This window comes from Microtus pennsylvanicus, chromosome 2 (genome assembly GCF_037038515.1).
Source record: "Microtus pennsylvanicus isolate mMicPen1 chromosome 2, mMicPen1.hap1, whole genome shotgun sequence".
Taxonomy (NCBI): Eukaryota; Metazoa; Chordata; class Mammalia; order Rodentia; family Cricetidae; genus Microtus; species Microtus pennsylvanicus.
Window position 1 is genome coordinate 141,812,876 of NC_134580.1, and position 19,002 is coordinate 141,831,877.

Genomic DNA, 19,002 nt, shown 5'->3' on the forward strand with positions numbered 1-19,002 from the left:
TTTTTTTTTTTTTTTTTTTTGCCAAACATGCAATTCCAGCTGAGTTGGGTGGATAGCTGTGAGTTTTAGGCAAACCTGGGATACATAATTTTTCTGTAAACTAAAAGAACATAAAAACCTTATCAGATGTTAGTTGTACAAGCTTTTAATCCCAGCACTAAGGAGGCAGAGGCAGGAGTTCAGGACAGCCTGGTTGCAGGACGTCTAGAGCTGTTACAGAGAACCCGTTTAAACAAAAACAACAAAAATCTTTTATCAACCATAGCACCCCTAACAGTAATTCTTTATGGGTCTACCATGTATATGTGTATATGTATGGGCCAGAGGGCAATCTACCTTAGTTTTTGAGATGTTTGTAGAGGTCACTTGACGACTAGTCAGGTTTGTTTTTTGTTTGTTTTTTTTTTTTTTTTCGAGACAGGGTTTCTCTGTGGCTTTGGAGCCTGTCCTGGAACTAGCTCTGTAGACCAGGCTGGTCTCGAACTCACAGAGATCCGAGAGATCCGCCTGCCTCTGCCTCCCAAGTGCTGGGATTAAAGGCGTGCGCCACCACCACCCGACTGACTAGTCAGTTTTCTCCTTCCGCTGAATGAGTCCTGGGGATCAAACTTCCTCTACCCATACAGTACCTTTTCTCACCTGTAAAGCCCAGCCGTTTTGAAGGAATGAAGTCAGTTATTTCTACCTCCTGTGGACAGGGACAAGAACTAGCTGCCTTTCCCCACCTGGTGGCAAGCATTCATTCAGGTGCCAGTCTGAGTGTGACTCAAGAGCCTCCAACACCGTGTGCTTCCTTCCCTCACAGGTTCCCTCCATGGTGAGCACCAGCCTCAATGCAGAAGCATTGCAGTACCTTCAAGGGTACCTGCAGGCAGCCAGCGTTACCCTGCTGTGAACGGCTTCTTCCTGACCCCATGGGCCCAGGATGGTTTCTTAGGAACCATGTGGACTCCTCAGCACAGCTCTGGTGAAAACAGTACAGGTTTTCAACCTCTTGGATTTGTGACAAACTCCATCTTACAGAGGACAGTAAATACTGCTCTAAGCAAACGAGGCTGTTTGTGTTGAACATCAACATAACTGGTATCTTGTCTGGTTTGTGGCTTCATGGGACAAGTATTTACAATACCCTGTATGGCCATGGGTTGAGCATTTGCACGGTTTGGATTATTTCAGATTTTTGGCAGACCTTCCCTGTGGAGACCTATTTGTTTCTAACTAAGCCCTTTCTTTTAAAGCTCGTATTTCTCTCGTCATTTGTACTGTTGTCTGTTTCTTTAAGCTTTTATTGGAAATGCGAAAAAGTAAAGGATCACTTGTTGACTTACCAAGCTGTGCACATTTCATAGTTGAAGTCTAAAATCAGCAATTAAAAACACAAAAATGTGCATCTAAGAGCATCTTCAGGACAAGGTTTTGGTGCTTTCTTTAAATCTTTCCAGTTTCCCCTCTGGACTTCGTGAGTGTAGCTCAGAGTCCTTTATGTAATTAGCTCTTGGCAAATGATGGAGTACAGATGGCACGGGTGCAGCAGTAACATTATGGGAGACATTGGGTGCTCCCAGAACTGACAATTCGGTTTTTTCTTCCTCAGTTCATCTGTAAACACAGAGGAAGTGTGTTTTGGGGTTGTTTGTGGAAGGGAGACTGCTGCTTCTGTGTCCGTGTGCTGACCATTGGAGGTCCTGTGGAGTTAAGACAGCTTCAGGGACTGTACCAGATGCAGTGAGCAGGCTCACTAACATGTCAGGTGGTGAGGTACACTGACAGATGGTAGGGGAGGTTTAAGTTAAGTCTGCATTGGCTGTCTGTGGCACGATTAATAAAAACCCAGAGACAGAATTTTGGAGCTCAACCTGAAGGTCAGAAAAGCAAAGCAAAGAGGTTCTTACTCCTACCTCTGTCCAATCCTGCCTCCAGGAATCTCAGAATGAGACTGTGTCCTCCAATCTTACATTCCTCTCTAGGGCTGGGATTAAAGGTGTGTATCATCACTGCCTGGTCTGTAAGGTTGATCAGTGTGTAGCTGTTTTACTTTCTGAACTTCCGAAAAGCTTTATTTATTAAAATACAAATGAAATATCACTACAGCTATCAGCTGTAACAGTTGACTTGGCCTCTTAATTATTTGTGCTTTACTGAGAAGCAGGTGTCAATAGCCATCTTCAGGCTGAGAGACAAATAATGCACACAGCCGTGAAAGCAGAAAACCTGTGGGGAACCAGCACTGAAGGCTCTGGTCCATGATCTGTTAGTGGAGGCCAGGGACAGGTTGTGAGCAGAGGCTCATTCTCACTGAGCTTGCTGACCACTACCACCCTATCTTTCTGATGATACCACGACCGACAAGTGCATCAAATGAGGGCCTTACTTGACAGAGTAATGTCAATGTGCCTTATAGCTGCCTCTGGGTCCATTCTTTCTCTGATAATGTGATCCTGTGTTTTTTAGCAAACAGACTGCTGTGGTTTTTTGTTTGTTGAGATGGGGTGTCTGTGTAGCTTTGGTTGTCCTAGGACTAGCTCTGTAGTTCAGGCTGGCCTTGAACTCAGAGATCCATCTGTGTCTACCCCCAAGTGTTGGGATTAAACTGCCAAACACAAAGGAACTTTTAAATAACTAATTTCAAAATATTTTTCTTTGTATAATGTTATTGAGGCAGTTTCCCACTAAACCTGGAGTTGGGCATTTTCTGAATGGCTGATTCTGTCTATACCCCCTGATCAGAATCCAGGTGTACCCTCATAACATTGCAATCATGAGAAATTCTCCCTTTGGCTTTTTACTGAAAGTCCTTTCTTCATTTGGCTTCGTTTTTGAGACAGGGCTTCTCTGTGTAACAGCACTGACTGTACTGGAACTAGCTCTGCAGACCAGGTTGACCTCAAAACTTGGGATTAAGTGTGCCCTGCCGCTACCCTGTAAAAATTATGCCTTAAAATTTATCTTTTTGCTGGGTGTGGGTGACACTCTTTTCTCAGTTAAATGGTTCAGTTGCTGGGATTCCCCATGACTCCTTCCAGTGTCCTGGGCTGCCTATCCACTTTCATGCTAAGCATGTATTGCTGGCAGCCTCCCTTTCTGTGCCCATTGGTATAAAAATGCATCCTCAGCCCAAAACCCACAGTGTACTAAGCTTTTCTGTGTTTCTTTAGTTAAAAAACTAAACAGGGAGCTGGGCAGTGGTGGCACACATCTTTAATCTCAGCACGTGGGAAGCAGAGACAGATGGATCTCTCTGAGTTTAAGGTCAGCCTGGTCTATAGAGCAAGTTCCAGGACACCCAGGGCTATACACAGAAAGCCTGTCTCAAAAAATAAGGGACCAAAACTGACCAGGTCACAGTTTATAGGAAATCTGGTCTTCAGAGCTCCTGTCATTCTTTGCTGATAAGTGTTTGTTGGTGATAGTATTTCTTGACTGATGCCAGTCCTCTGTCCTGCTTTCCCTCTTGATAAAGCCTGTAGTCTATCCTGCCTGCTGCTCTCTTCATCTCATCTTTATTGTGTTACTAGCTTCTCCAGGCATGGAAATTTAGCAGATGAGGTCACATTTTAGACTCCATTTGTATTGACTTTATTGCTGTTAAGAGTGTCAAAGCCGTGCCTGAGTTATTTTCATACACACACACAAACTTTTTTGCTTAAATGGGTTTAACATTGCTTACCCAAGCATATCTGTTGTTTTCTGTGGCAATAATCAGTTAAGCTACCTCCTTAAAGTATCAACAAAGATCCTGTGAAGACAAGGTCAAAAGTGTCCGAGGCAGTTCAGTGAAATAACTTTTATAGGACAATAAAACATGCAAGGGCAGGGAGATAAAAACATCCCTAGCCTAAAGAGGTAAAGGGGCCTGTGTAGCCATCGTGCCTTGGTGTCTGAAGCTAAGAGACTCCCTCACTCAGAAATATTGTGTAGTGTCTTAAAATTGTAACCTCTAGTGCTCTCTAGCCCATCAGGAGCCATGAAGTATGTCTGTGGGTAAAAGTGCATGTTTAGTTTTATATGACATATAAATGCTCATGGAGAGACATGGAAAGAGTTCAAAGAACACAACAGCATAGGCCACAGACAATGTGGCTGGCATGCTGTCTGGCTGCAGAAGGGGCACAGGAAGATCTATAGGCAGGTAGTGGTTACTGGAAGAAGGACGATTTTCATCAGTTGTTTAGCCATATTCTTGAGTTGGCAAGGTACCTGTGTCCCTGTAAGCCATGTGGGCATGAATCAGAATGGCTTCCTCATGCTCATGTATTTGAATACTTGGTCCCCAGTTGGTGAAAATATTTGAGTATGATTTGCCTAACAGTCTGTGCACTAGGGAGTCTCAAAAGGAACTACTGAATTATGGCAGATTTTTATTTTGAAGATAAAATGTCTCATTTTGCTGCATTCATATTGAATGTGTGCCATTAATTTTTCATACATTCCACAGGCAAGTGTACATGTAGCCTTTAAAAGTAAATTCTGTCAGCATGGTGCTGCAGGGCTTCAATCCCAGCACTCAGAAGGAAGGTAGATCTCTGAGATCAGTCTGGTTTTCAAAGCTAGTTTCCAGGACAGTAAACCAAGGCTGAGAAACCCTGTCTCAAATAACCACACACACAAAAAGTAATCCCTTATTTTAATCTTCAATCACTGCCAACCTGACTTCCCCAGCTGCCACATCCCTTCCTCATAGCCTTCAGTTACTGCTCAATTGGAAAAAGACTTTCTTAGTAGCTGTTTATTGATCAATAGTTTAATATAAAGAGATTTTTAGGTCTTCAGATTTTTGCCCAGACAGAATCACAAGCATTACAAATATTCTCCTTTTTGTTTTAAAAAAAGAGGGATGGGTAATGAACCAGAAGAGGTTTGATCTAGAAGTAGTGGTGTTTGAAAATAAATTAACCAAAAAAAAAAAATTTTAGTATTACCATTTATTGTTGACAAAGACTACTTACATTCCATGGGTGAAAAGGTTCCAGCTAAACCAAATGTGGAAGCAGTGCTCAGTCTGAGGTTGCAATGCTCTCCACCAGGGCCAGCTCACCTACCTGCATCTGTGCACAGCAGCACAGCACCAGGAAACCTTTCCCCTCCAAGGAGGTTGGAATTGACTGCATTAGGCACTCCAGAGACACCAGCCTGCAGGGTCTGGACCCACAGGTAATGTCCTGTAGTGTGGTAAAAAGCTACCTCCTTAAAAGACATGCCCACTGATGATTTATGTAATAAGGTCTGGGCTCATTTAAGTCTGCTGCTTAAAATAAAAAGACCACCTAAAGTTTAAATTTCCTAAGCTGTCCAATTTATACAGGGGATGGGGTGGGGGGCTGTAAAGGATTCTGGTAAAATCTGTTTGGCCAACCTGAGGGACAGACGCATCAAACAGGCCTGTGATCTTTGCTAGACTGATAGCATCGGTCTCAGACAAGTTTCTAAACTGTGCTAGATAAGTAGATGCAACTGAGAAACTGAAAAGAAAATTATATAGTGTCATCAACCAAAGGAAATAATGAACCAGCATCGCTGTTGAGAAAGCAGTGGTTCCAGTGGGTGGGCACTACACGGGGCAGGCTGAGCACGCTGCGTCTGTTCTGCAGGACAGGAAGAACTGGCTTTTCTCTGGTGCTTTTAGCTCCGGGGCCTCTCTGGCGTGGCTGTCCAGGGTTGTCCGAAGTATCCGAATGAGCCAGCATGAGAATAGGCCATGCTTTCTGTTTCTCTTTTATCACAATATAAAAATTGAAGGTGATGGGGCTGGTCTCTCTTGATGGCTGGCAGAGCACAGCATTGTCACTAGCAGCCCAGCACAACCAAGGCCACATCACCTGGCGTCTGTGTCTTCTTTGCTACTGCTGCCACCTTCTATATTCGTGTCTCAGCCCACTGGAGTTATCAGAAATTCCAAATTTTGAAAGCAGTTCTCAGTATTTTCAGTATACATGTTGGGATTTATAATGGTTTGTGGCCAGAAAAGGTTCAGCACCTCCCACACCTTTAAGGAAGAGAAAAATGACAATGGCAAGAATGTTGAAATGAGAACTAAAGCTAACTACATGTAGCTCCCATTTGTAGGAGCTGAGAACAGTCATCCTAGAACTGGAGGGAGGAAGGAATGTATTCTGTGTCTGAGGAAAGAGATAGTGCTCTGGGAATACTTGTCTGACATGACCAAGGACTCTGGGTTTAGTCCCCACCATCTTCATAAAGAAAAATATTTAGTTGAAAGGGTTATTTCCATAAACACAGGAAAGGCTGGAGTTTCTTCACTGGTCAAAAGCACTGGCTGTTCTTCCAGAGCATGGCATCTCAACAATCTATAACTCCAATACCCTTTCTGGCCTGTGCCCACAAAATACCCTTACACATAAAAAAAAGTAAATAAAAAGAAGAGGTGACCCTTAGAGAAGGTGTGTCACCATGTACCATTAAAATCATGTGATCATGTGACTACTGAGAGTCAGATAAAGAAGGGTACTTCTGGGGGCCTGCAGGTGTTAAAGCCAGAATGCAGTTCTGGAAAATACTTCCTCAGAGTCAACCAACAGTGGCAGCAATTTGTGCATATGCTCACTCACGCTGACACTGGTCCATTTCCTGTTCTCGGCATCTCTGTGCTCTGTTGGTCCAGTTCAGACAGCAACTTTAAAATGTTCAATGCAGCCTAAGAGAGGGGAAGGAAGAGTCAAATCACAGAACACAGGCTAAACTCACATGGAAAGGGACATCAACAAACTGCTAGCAACCTTTTGGAACTTTTTTCTTCCCAATAAAATATTTAAGTCCCCTACCCCAAACAACCAAGACAGGGTTTCTCTGTATCCCTGGCTGACCTGGAACTCACTTTGTAGACCAGACTGGCCTTGAACTCACAGAGATCCACGAGTGCTGGGAAAGGCTTGCGTCACCACCGCCCAGATAAAATGTTTGAATTTTTAAGATAAGGCACCAAACTGCCATTTTCCTCGGGTACCACATATTACTTTTGGCTTTTCACCTGACAGTGACCTACCATGCTCTCAACAAAAGACTCCCATGTTTCCCTCTAAATCAGAGGCGTCCGCTCCATGCAGCATTATCATCCAGTAAGTGACAAAGCTCATGTGTGCAGGCTCTTCTCTTTTGGGGTTTAACTTTATCTGAACCAGACTCTCTAAAAGGGGGCTTTCTACAGCTGCCAGAATAGGGGCTGAAGTGAGTAAAATCACAGAACTTTGTCTCTCTTCCTGAGACCACTAACAGCCCAGAGAAGGAATGTGCCAGGTGCCCAGTCAGCTTCTTGAGGCACCTCTGAGGCCCACGTACCATATCATGACAAGACTCCACATCCTTGCCGATGCCATGGCTAATGAGGGGCGGCTGCGAGGAGCAATTGATGAGAGAGACACATTCGTTCTTGTTGTTCTTGGGGAAGTCTTTGTATTCAACCTAAGGAGAAAGAGCACCGTGTGGGACACAGCCAGAGTCCTTCAGGAGCCTACTTAGGTTTTAAATGCTGCTTCCTAAGGAAAAATATCTTCTCTCCCTGTAGACCTAAAGGACAACTTGCTGGAGTTGGTTTTCTTCCCACCAACAACCAAACTCAAGGGTTTTTGTTTTGTTTTTTGTTTTTAAAGATTTGTTTATTTATAATGTACACACTGTTCTGCCGGCATTCCAGAAGAGGGCACCGGATCTCATTACAGATGGTTGTGAGCCACCATGTGGTTGCTGGGAATTGAATTCAGATCCTCTAGGAAGAGCAGCCAGTGCTCTTAACCTCTGAGCCATCTCTCCAGCCCCCAAACTCAAGATTTGAGGATGCGCCTTTACATGATGAGCCACCTTATCATACGCCACAACTATTCCTGTTGTTTTACTTCTGCGCAAAACCATACTGTACTTCCGATCTTTTAGACAAAGCATATGATCTCACTTTTTCTGGTTTCTGTGGTGCTAGGGACAGAACCCAGGATCTTGCAAACACTACAAAAGTGATCTTATGCAGAAAGAACCTAATTTAAAGATGCTATAAAAAAGACAGTCACCTGGAATCCCTGGGCTCTGGAAAGGTAGTATAGTTGCTCAGAGGGTCTTGTGCGAGGTCCATGGGATACGTGTCCTGAAGAGATGTTACTCTTTAAAATGGTCTCGGCTGTGGGCGAGGTGCCCCCGTACAACAACTCGCGAGCTATCATGGCAGTTACCGTGGCCTTGGCAGGATTCGGAGCTGCCCTGGTGAAATCTTTGGTGTGGTGTCCTTGACTAACCCCAACAGCCTGAGCAACCTCCGGCACCATGGGGAGGATTCCAGCTGGCAGCTGCTGATGGCTAAGATAAGGCATCCGGAACTCGTCCTCCTTATTACCTATAAGGGACATAGAGGTCACAGCCACCTAAGAAGTTACAGTGCCACCCTTCCCACCATCCCAGTCCTAGGAAGGTGGTGCCTACTGGTGCTTCACACTGTCACACAAGAACCATGCAAACCCAGACAGAGCACATTGGACCAAGAGGGTTACACTTACTAGTTCCATTTTCATCCCCATGGCTAGGTTCAAAAAACGTTACTTTCCTTCCGTCTCCTGGTTTCTTTACTGGGGTCTTAAGAAAGAAAAATAGCAGTGAGCATGGACAAGCACTGGGGTCTGTGTGCATAGTCTCTCATGTCCCCCACCACACAAACTCTCATGTCTGCCCATGATGGCAGTCACATGGAACAGCTCATGAATGCAGAGCTGACTCTGCCAAGGACCAGAGAATGCTGGCTTCAAAGTGCTCAGCCCAGTAGGGTCTACACTGGTGCTAAGAAATGTGTATGTCTTACATTACCCAGAACTAACATTCAGAAACAGTACTTCCACAAAGGACACAGAGCCATTTAGTGCATAACTGTAAGACACAAGGCAAGGGTGCTTACATGTACTCTACAAGGTTTTCAAATGAGAAATCTGAAGGCCAAGTCCAGGTCTATGCAAATTCCTTATGGAATGTCTGGGTCCCGGGTACTGACTTCACAGGCACAGAGGGAGCTATTTCTTGGTCACGAAATGGCAGAGCTCAGAAGAGACTCAGTCCTACTTTAGTCAACCCCAACAGGACAATGGCTGGAGCCAAACTATAGATCTGGCCTGTTATTAACCATGCTATCTAGTCCCAGAAAAACCAAAGCCAGATCCACAAGAGCAGAAGACTAGATCATGCAGACCCCTATGAAGCACAAATGACAGCCATACTTGTTCATTCCAATCCCAACTACCCATCAGGAGAGAGCAGGACATCCTCCCAAAATGCACATCCACCCCACAGTGACACTAAACAGACTTCAAACCACGCGCGGGACACGGTGAACTGGACAGGAACCTTCCCTCCTGCAAACACTATCAACGGACGAACCCCAGGGGGCAGGCTGCTTACTGCAGGGAAGATGAAGCCTTGCCCCAGGCTTGCCCATGCAGGGAGCTAGGCCACCTGGCAGTGAGAGTCCCAGCAGTCACCTTCTCTTCTGATTTGAGTGCTGGCTTGGCAGGCTGTGCCTGGGGAACTTTGAACCCCAGGATCTCCAGCATGTTCTCGGCAGCATTGCGCTTGGCCACCTTCTTATTGGTACCCGCTCCTTCTGCAGTGTGATTCCCAACCTTTACCTGAAGAAAACATCAAAGACCTGTGACTAAACCTTCTAAGACACAACAGGAACTGGTTGGTTGCTGCCAAAAGCCCGAGGATGACTTTACTACATGTTTTGTGTACTCTGAAACTATTCCTGTGATGGCCACAATCAAGTTAAAATCCAAGAATACTATATGGAAATGTGTGCCACAATCCCTTCCAACAGCATATTTACAAAGACAGGTATGTGTCTAGATCTAACCACAGTGAAGCCTCCTCCTCCACTCTCCTGAGGGCTGGCTGTTGGACAAGTTCCAGTATACTCTTTTAAAGCTGTTCCATCCACAGGTATCTGGCTGCTAAATCAAAATCTGCCAGAACACTGAGAGGGTTAACAGGGACTCCTTCTCTGGCCTAGGCAGAGTGGCCTAGACCAGTCACTTCAGGCAAATTGCCAGTCTAACTTCCTCTTACCATATGGATCCTCATTTTCTTGCCTTTGTTTCTGTTTGGTTTTTGAGGTAGGGTCTTGCTGTGTAGACCAGGCCAGCCTCAAACTCAGACCCACCTGCCTGGAGAGTACTGAGATTAAATGCATGCATCGCCAGGCCCAATGAACTACAACATGGCCTTACTGACAGTATGTACTGGTAGAGTATGGACCACCAGGGACTGATATAGTTGGGGAAGGGCTGTCCGCAGCTGCACCAACCCACCTGCATCACAAATTCCCTGCGACGTGGAAGGCCTCGCTCTGTAAGGAGCACATACTCCGGCTCCTTTTCCTTTTTGGCCTGCTGAATCTGTGCCAGTCTGCTAATAGGATTCATCCCCTGGCCATAATCCGGGGCTGTCTGTAGCTGAAGAGAAACAGTACAATACAGTGTGCTACGTTATATTTTCTATTCCACAGGAAATCAGCCACCCAGAGTCAGCAGTTGACAGGAGACAAAAATCTCAGTGTTGGTGTAATGGCTCAGAACCAAACCCTTTAAAAATTGAATGTGCCTTATAGTCATACTAAAACAACTTTTGTGTCATAGAAAATGGACTTCAACATTTCACTGTGAGGGGAAAGCACTCATGTCTTCACAGTAAATGAAAAGGAATATATATATATTCCCCCAAAATTTGCTCAGAAAACTTGCAGGATCCCCCAAGGACAGAATCCCTTTGCATGCCCCAACCCGGCACAAATGCAGTGTCTGCACGTGTCCTCTTCCACTTCCAGGATGAGGAAGAGGACTCCTCATGACTGCGACATTCACCTACTGGGATTTGCCATGTAAAGGGCTATGGGGCCACAGTGTTTGGTCAAGAATGACAGAAAGGGTAGATGGAGTCAGGGCCATCACCCATGTTTGACTGAATAGGCACATGGCCCACAATCTAGCTTTCTCAGTCACTAAAACCTAGAAACCACTGAAGCTTGTGTAAGCCCTTAACTGGAAGATGCAGCTCAGTGGTAGAGGGCACGGCCAGCAAACCTGAGGCCCTTATTCAATCCCCAGTAATGCAAAAACAAAACAATATTATGAATTAAACACATGCCAGCTGAAGCCTGGGAAAGGAGGCTCCTTCCTCAAAGCACTTGTCAGGTGACTAAAGTGACTTGACACCACAGCTGAAAACTGGTAAAATGTAAGAAAATGAGCAGTGGATGACCCAAGTCCTGCCCTTTAAGTGCCCAACAGGGGTCAATATTTTTTTGTTTTTAATAAAAATTTATTTTTATCTTATGTGTATGAATGTCTGGTTTGCATGTATTACCACATGTGTGCCGGGTGTCCACAGAGGGAAGGAGTCACATTCCCTAGAATTGCAGTTACAGACAATTGTGAATCACCATATGGCACTGAACCGGGATAGAGTCCTCTGCTAGAGCAGCCAGTGCTTTTAGCTGCTGAGCCATTTAACTGCTGCTCCAGCCCCCTGGGTCAATGTTTTTCATTGTGTTTGTTTTTTCAGAGACAGGGTTTCTCTGTGTAACAGCCCTGGCTGTCCTGGAACTCACTTTGTAGACCAGGCTGGCCCTGAACTCAGAAATGCACCTGCCTCTGCCCCCGAGTGCTGGGATTAAAGGAGTGCACCACCACTACCCAGCTGGTCAATGTTGTCTTTCTCCCGCCCCCAGACATGGGCTCGGTCATTGTTTTTTTATAGACCCATTAAGTTTCATTCAAATATCCAAAACTCTTCCAAAACAGTCTCTATGGGCTCTGGTACCCAAGACCTAGCCCTGTGTGTGCCAATTCCACCTTGAGCCCTGAACTAGAGGTGGCTCAAGACAAGAATCCACAGGTGGTCTACTACCCCACCCATTCCACAGAGACCAACAGGCTTTGATGCCCACCCCCATATTAACCTGACACTTGGATGTGTTTGTTTTCAACCATCTCTACTCCACCTGCAGCTCATGTGCTGCCTGGGAAGCATCTACTGCAAACTGTGGTGCTGGACAGCAGCCAAGCTTCTACCCTAACCACTGCAACACTGCAGCCCTGCCATACAGGCTCTCACCTTGCATGTGGGCTGACTTTTCTTCTTGATTCTGGGCTTCGCTCGCTCCACAGCAGGCAGAGGTGGCAGCCTCCTCAGCTGCTCCAGCACGGCCCTTGCTGCATTCTTCTTGGAGATCTTCTTGCTTTTGCCCTCTCCTTCCCCTACAAACTCCCCGACTGAAACCCTGGTCACAAAGTTCTTCATGTGGGGTGGGCCACTCTCCCGGGCCACCTGTGTCAGAGGGTAAGACTGAGTGAAAGCGTGACAGACACTTGTTAAAAGTGGTAAGGCACACTACTTGGCACACGTGTTTCAAAGAAATGCATGTGGAGCAGATCTAATAACCATCTGTGAACACATGCAGAATATCAAAGGGGAGAGAAAGGACTGGTTTAATTGACAGCAGAGGCTTAGAAATTCAGATGGTTGTCAGGGACAACCCCACAGATGACAATGGGAATGCTAATTTCCAGACTCAAGGGTATCCTCAAAAGGTCCCACATCCCAAGGGAAGAAAGAGACTCTCTGCAAGGACCCCATCCATTGGAGAGCCCTGACCCAATGCACCAGTGGGACAGTGGTGGCGCTCGGGGCTCTGAGAAGGACTCTACCTTTGAAAAGATGCACATCCTGATCTAGTCCCTCAGAATGAGAGCACTCAACTAGCCTTCCAACACACCAAGCTCATGAAGAACGAAGGCTGAGGACTGTCACAGATGAAAGGTGACCACAAAGACAAGACTGAAAGGAGGCCCTGGGCTGCACGGCAGAACAGTAAAAACACCCCCCACAACAGAGAGTGCAGGAAGAGGGTGTGTGTGAGGTGACAGCAGAGCTCAGCTTCCTGTACGATCACGGCATGGGCTTAAAGTCCTTCCAGTCACACATCTGTCTTGCTTCAGGCTGTCCTGTCAAATCTGACAGTTTTGAAAGCAGTCGAAAGAAATGCCCAGGAAACAAAGTTCGTCAGAGAAACAGCTGTCCATGGGAGAGGAGCCCACAGGTCCACACATCCTCAGATCAAATATATGTTGGCTTACTCTGACCTCAAAGCCCACACTGAACCTGACTGGAAATTAACTATTGTGTTCATTTATTCAACAATACCTTCTGAGAATCCAGTATGGGCCAGACAATCTGCCACAAGCATCAGAAAAGGCAGGCCCTGCTCAACCCACCAATAGATGCGGCTGTGACCCTTCTGACCTGACAGTCACTCAGCAGGAATATTTCAACCAGCACCACCTAGAGATGAACCACGATGGTTCCACATCATTACCTCATGTACTGATTTGCATGAAAATATTCCCACAGCCCTAGGCACTAGAACACACTTGGTACCCAGTTGGTGGCACTGTCTGAAGAGGTCAAGGAGGTGCTAAGGAAGTAGCACATCACCGTGGATAAGCATTGCGAATACGGAGTCTCATCCTATTCCACTTCTCTTTTTCCTGTTTGCCACTGAAGACACTCAGCACCTGTTCTTTCAGCCCCGCCTACCCACTTGCTGCCATGATGGATAGACTCTTACTGCTCTGGACGCAGAAGCCAAAACAAACTCTTTCTGCCTTGGTAGTAGTATCTTAGTACAGCAAGAAAAAAGTAGTAGGGGCTGGAGAGATGGCTCAGAGGTTAAAGCACTGGCTGCTCTTCCAGAGGTCCTGAGTTCAATTCCCAGCAACCACATGGTGGCTCACAACCATCTGTAATGAGATCTGGCGCCCTCTTCTGGCATGCAGGCATACATAGAGGAAGAATGTTATATACATAATAAATAAAATCTTTTTAAAAAAAGAAAGAGGGGGCTGGAGAGATGGCTCAGTGGTTAAGAGCATTGCCTGCTCTTCCAAAGGTCCCGAGTTCAATTCCCAGCAACCACATGGTGGCTCACAACCATCTGTAATAAGGTCTGGTGCCCTCTTCTGGCCTGCAGGAATACATGTAGATAAAATACTGTATACATAATAAATAAATAAATATTAAAAAAAAAAAAAGAAAGAAAGAAAGAAAAAAGTAGTACACCTTACAAGACCATCACTAGGGGGCACCCTGATGATTTCTCTTTGGTGGCTGCTTGACATGTCTCTGGAATGCTACCTATTCCTAAAAGCAAGTTGTGAATGTGGAAGAGGGGGTAATCTAATCCCCAGATGCCACCACAATAAAAGGCTCCAAAAAGCTCTGAGACTCAGGCAGGGCAGTGACCAGTAAAAATGGCTGACAAACTTATCAAGAATTCAGGGGTGATCCTGAGCAGGGATCTGGGGAGCCGGACACCTTAATCTTGGTCATCCTCTCTCCTGTCTCTAGAGCTGCACTCTCGTGCTATTCTACCCTAAGAAAGGGCATGTTTTCCTTTACTTACAGGGAACGCTCAGGGAGAGTCTGGGATACAGCTTCCACCCAGCAACTAACTAGCCCTGTCATTCTATGTCATGTCTCCTTCCTACCCTAGCCAGCCACATGGTGCCTCCCCAAGGGAAGACAGCATATAAGACAGGAGTATCTGATTTCTGAAGCAGGGAACAAGGACAGTTCTCACACAGGCTGGTCTGGGAGGCAAGCACAGATCACCCTGCCTCTGCCCCTGGTGGGAAGTGGACATCACCTGCCAGATCATAGGACAGTTACCCTAACCTGGCTATGGAATGAAGGTTAAATGGGAAACATGCATCAGGAGAAGATATGCATTTTATGAAATAAAATGAGGGGATCATTATAAATGCAGAATTAAAATATTCTACAAGATAACAGCTTCACGCTGCCAACACTCTGCCTTTAATCCCAACACTCGGTGAGGCAGAGGCAGGCGGATCTCTCTGAGTTCAAGGCCAGCCTGGTTACAGAGCTAGTTCCAGGACAGGCACCAAAGCTATAGAGAAACCCTGTCAGAGAAAAAAAACAAAAAACAAAAAACCAACAATCCTCCTTCAGGCTATTCCTGTTGGGTACGTGTTCTGCAGCCAGTCTGACTGAGCCTCCACCTAAGGAGACAGGATCTGGGAGGGAAAGTTGCTTTCCAGAGCAAGGGGAGGGACAGGGCCCGTGTGCAAGTGTGAAGACGACCTAGGGACAGAGACCCACAGACACTCGCAGGAAGACACAGTAACCCCTTCTCTGAGGGGACTGTCCAGCCCATCAGTATGAAGGGCCACCTTAGCTGAGCACTACTCCAGGATTTAGGAGCAAACGGATCCCATCATGAATCCTGACAGGATCTGGTAAAGACAATGTTGTGCATGTCTTACCTCAAAATTCACAGGCAAATTCCGCTTCAGTGCAATCTCAAACACTTGGCTTATTTCTGATTTATTGAGGTTTTCTTCTTCTGATTCTCTTCCATTCATCTACAGAAAAATACTTGTTAGAGTCAACTTTGAGGAGCCAAGTATGGTGATATACACCTTTAATCCCAGTAATCAGGAGTCAGAGGCAGGTGTATCCCTGAGTTCAAGGCCAGCCTGGTTTACAGGCTGAGTTCTAAGATAGCCAGAACTTTATGGTCTCAAAAAAATTAAAACATAAAAAAATACTCAATTTTCAGTTAATCATCTATAGTAACTGAGCCTCAGCTTTACAGAGTTAGCAATGAACCAGAGATGGAGGCCATATGGAATTGAACCTTCAGCCTCATGTCAAATACTGTACAAATTCAGCTAGTAAACGCACTATAATAAGCCACAGCAGTGCCTTGGGGTACAATGGGCCTGCCGGTGCTATAGAAGGCACCAATGCTTCCAGGGAGAGTAAGAATGGCCAAGTCCGGGGCTGGAGAGATGGCTCAGAGGTTAAGAGCATTGCCTGCTCTTCCAAAGGTCCTGAGTTCAATTCCCAGCAACCACGTGTGGCTCACAACCATCTGTAATGGCCTGGCCAGCAGGCATACACACAGACAGAATATTGTATACACAATAAATAAATAAATATTTAAAAAGTCCACAAGCCAGAGTCAGTCGGAGGAAAATCCCTCCATGGTAGGCGCACAGGCATACTACAGAGGCCCTGGAAACCATGTCTGTAAATAATGCAGAGGACCAGAATGCCCAGTAGCGCTGGCTCACACAGTGCAGCAGGCAAACAGCCAAGGCACAAACCAATAAAGTCTCCTCAACCAGGGTAGAGTCCACCTTGGTACCAAGGTTCACCAGTCCTCATTCCTAGCAGGAGGGCTCAGAGGGGGGCCCAGGCCACCTCTCTTTAGCTGGGAATATGGATTCTACAGAGTTTAACAGACTCTGGACAGCTAGCTCAACACAGCACCAGCAGATCCGGACCTGACCAGAGCTGCTAACTTGGCACTGTAGCTTTCTTTTGCCAAATTTGTCAACCTCTGTTTCCAGGATTAGCCCTAAGAGGAACTCCTGGCTGAACTTGCTAACAGGCTTTGCTGTGTGGGTCAGTTCATCAAGCAGACCCGCCCACAAGAGAGCGAGCAAGCTGTAAAGGTCAAGTAAGATAAGAGAAGCAAAGCTCCTGGGCACTGACCACTAACCCACAGACACCATCAAGGCAGACCCCACAGCAACACATGTTTATTCCAGATCCACACCAGTGCTTTCTCCTCCTCCTCCACAATGTGTTCGCTTCCTTCCTAGCGAGGGCCCTTTCATTGCAGCCTCATCAGCATTGTGTGCCCAGTGCCTGGATGGGTCCTTACTCCTCAACAGGAAGGGCCCTGGCCTTCTTTTCCTTATGGGCTGGCCATATTGCTCAAGCTGGACTCAAGGGACATTTCTGCCTCAACCTCCTAATCAGCTGGGAACAGAGGGGCACATCACTCCCTGGCCTTGTGCCGGCTTCTTATAGGGCACCTCTTAAAGCCTATTTTACAACCAAGTGCCATAGAAAGCTGAGCATCTAAAAGGTTTAGTTTGAAATTTAACTTTGTGTGAGGGAACCAGGCCACCTCAGACATCACCCTCAAGCCCCACCCTTCTTTGAGACACTCTCTCACTAGCATGGAGCTGCTCAAGCTCACTAATAAAAACATGAAGACTTTTAATTGTGAAAGTTCGATCTATAACTTTACTTTACTGGCTGACAATTTAAGAATTACTCTTCTTGCCAGGCAGAGGCGACACACACCTTTAGTCCCAGCACTTGGGAGGCAAAGGCAGGCAGAGCTCTGAGTTGGAGGCCAGCCTGGTCTAGTGAGTTCAAGGCAGAAAAGGCTACAGAGAGAAATACTGTCTCAAATAAACCAAAAAAAAAAAAAAAAAAAAAAATTACTCTTCAGTCACAGAAAAGAAAAACAAAACATTCAGATTCCTTTCCTAACCATGGAACTCTTAAATTGCAGCCCAGGGCTGATAGCATAGCTCAGTGTATGATTAGCATCAACCTTCCACAACAGGAAAACAAGACAAAGAAAGGCCCCAAATTCATAAACACTCCTCTCTTCCAGAAGTGGCTTCTCCACACTGAGAATGCCCGAGAAGCAGTTGGATTATACATGTACAAGAATTAAGCTGAGTTTATCTAATGTGATCTTTAATAAAAACAACATAAAACATGAGGCTCCTTGTCTCCCTCCTTTGGCTCCAGGCCTGCCTAGCCTATAAAACATGGCAGGAGCCAGGCTGTGATTTCTGGGAATGAGCCTTAAGAACCAGTTTCCATTTCCTGTCTTCAAGGATGCTTTTGTTTATTTATTTATTTATTTATTTATTTATTTATTTATTTATTTATTTTTAGTTTATATGCACTGGTATTTTGCCTGTGCATATGTCTGTGAAGGTGTTGGATTTTCTGGAACTGAAGATATAGACAGACACCATGTGGGTGCTGGGAACTGAACCCAGGTCCTCTAGAAGAGCTGCCAGTGCTCTTAACCACTGAGCCATCTCTCCAGCCCAAGGACACTCATTCTTCAGTCACCAAACTGTGAGGAAGTGCAAACAGTCCCAGCAGAGGGAACTAAACAGGAACTATGGTCCATGCAGAGGGAGTCATTTTGTCACTAGGCCCTCCCAATTGCTGGTGAACTTCCTGTGCCAAAACTAAGCAGAGCAGACAAAGCTGCCACACCTATAGCCCTGCCAAGCTGCAGGGTGAGCAAAAACCTGTACCGTGTTCTGGGACAGTGTGCTAGAAAGACAGCAATTCTCTAACTTAATACCACAAATCAGTGGGGTCTAGCTGGGTGTGCTGGCTTCACAGCTTTGATTTCAGCACTTAGGAGGCAGAGGCAGGCAGAGCTCTGTGAGTCTGAGGCCAGCCTGGTCTACATTGCCAGTTCTGGCCAACCAGAGCTACACAGTGAAAGAAAGAGAGAGAAAGAGAGCGCACATCAATCAGCAGCTCCAACAGCTCGGTGTCAGCCTTCCCAGCACACTCCCATCATGTCCACGTCATTAGGGCTGTGCCAGAGTAGAAAGAAAGGAAAGGCTGCTCGGCTTTCCTGTGGAGACATTTAGGAGACATCTCCAGGCCACAGAATGTCAATGGTTATCAGCCTATGACTACAGACAGCGTCAGCAGCAGCGGGCTGTCCCAGGCCTGTGTCCACCTACCTCCAGCCTCTCTGGTGGAGGCTCATTCTGCAGAGTCCTCAGTGCTCTGGCGGTAGCATCGTGTTTCACAGCTTGTCTTGTCTTTCCTTTCCCGTTAAACTGCTGTCCTCCCACAGAAAGCTCAACTTGGTAGAGTAACGGCGGAACTGGAAATGGGTAAAAGTACCTACAAATAGAGGGTGGGGGTTTCAGTCTCCGGTTGGTAAGTCACCCATGCCTTCTTCAGCAAATCCCACATTTCCTGTACTGTGGTCTCATCACTGTGTTTGCAGCACGGTGGAGGCTGCCTCAAGGCTCACACTGAACTACAGCTGCTGCAGAGGACAGACAGACAAGCAGGGGACGAGTCACACTGACGTCAAGCTCGTGGCTGACTCTCCATGCGGCTGTACTGGCAGGGTCCAGGACGAAC

At 46.2% G+C, this 19,002-nt stretch overlaps 2 protein-coding genes across 6 annotated transcripts in view; one reads left to right on the forward strand and one right to left on the reverse strand.

Annotated features, from left to right (window-relative positions):
* The window catches only part of Cse1l (chromosome segregation 1 like), a 52,157-nt gene extending 50,067 nt beyond the window's left edge, over nt 1-2,090 (forward strand). Inside the window, exon 25 of the mRNA XM_075963113.1 lies at nt 806-2,090. Coding sequence (XP_075819228.1) covers nt 806-895 — 90 coding nt within the window. The 3' untranslated portion in view covers nt 896-2,090. The remainder of the gene's footprint in view (nt 1-805) is intronic.
* Nucleotides 2,091-4,725: 2,635 nt separating this feature from the next.
* Stau1 (staufen double-stranded RNA binding protein 1) overlaps nt 4,726-19,002 on the reverse strand; it is a 38,662-nt gene continuing 24,385 nt past the window's right edge. For 3 of the 5 annotated variants that reach the window (XM_075963115.1, XM_075963117.1, XM_075963119.1), the window contains 10 exons: nt 18,591-18,756; nt 15,327-15,425; nt 12,097-12,327; nt 10,293-10,436; nt 9,465-9,611; nt 8,496-8,571; nt 8,016-8,335; nt 7,294-7,416; nt 6,567-6,652; nt 4,726-5,983 (listed from right to left, as the gene is read on the reverse strand). In XM_075963115.1, coding sequence (XP_075819230.1) covers nt 5,968-5,983; nt 6,567-6,652; nt 7,294-7,416; nt 8,016-8,335; nt 8,496-8,571; nt 9,465-9,611; nt 10,293-10,436; nt 12,097-12,327; nt 15,327-15,425; nt 18,591-18,756 — 1,408 coding nt within the window. In that variant the 3' untranslated portion in view covers nt 4,726-5,967. The remainder of the gene's footprint in view (nt 5,984-6,566; nt 6,653-7,293; nt 7,417-8,015; nt 8,336-8,495; nt 8,572-9,464; nt 9,612-10,292; nt 10,437-12,096; nt 12,328-15,326; nt 15,426-18,590; nt 18,757-19,002) is intronic. The other 2 variants (XM_075963116.1, XM_075963118.1) reach the window with 1 other exon arrangement.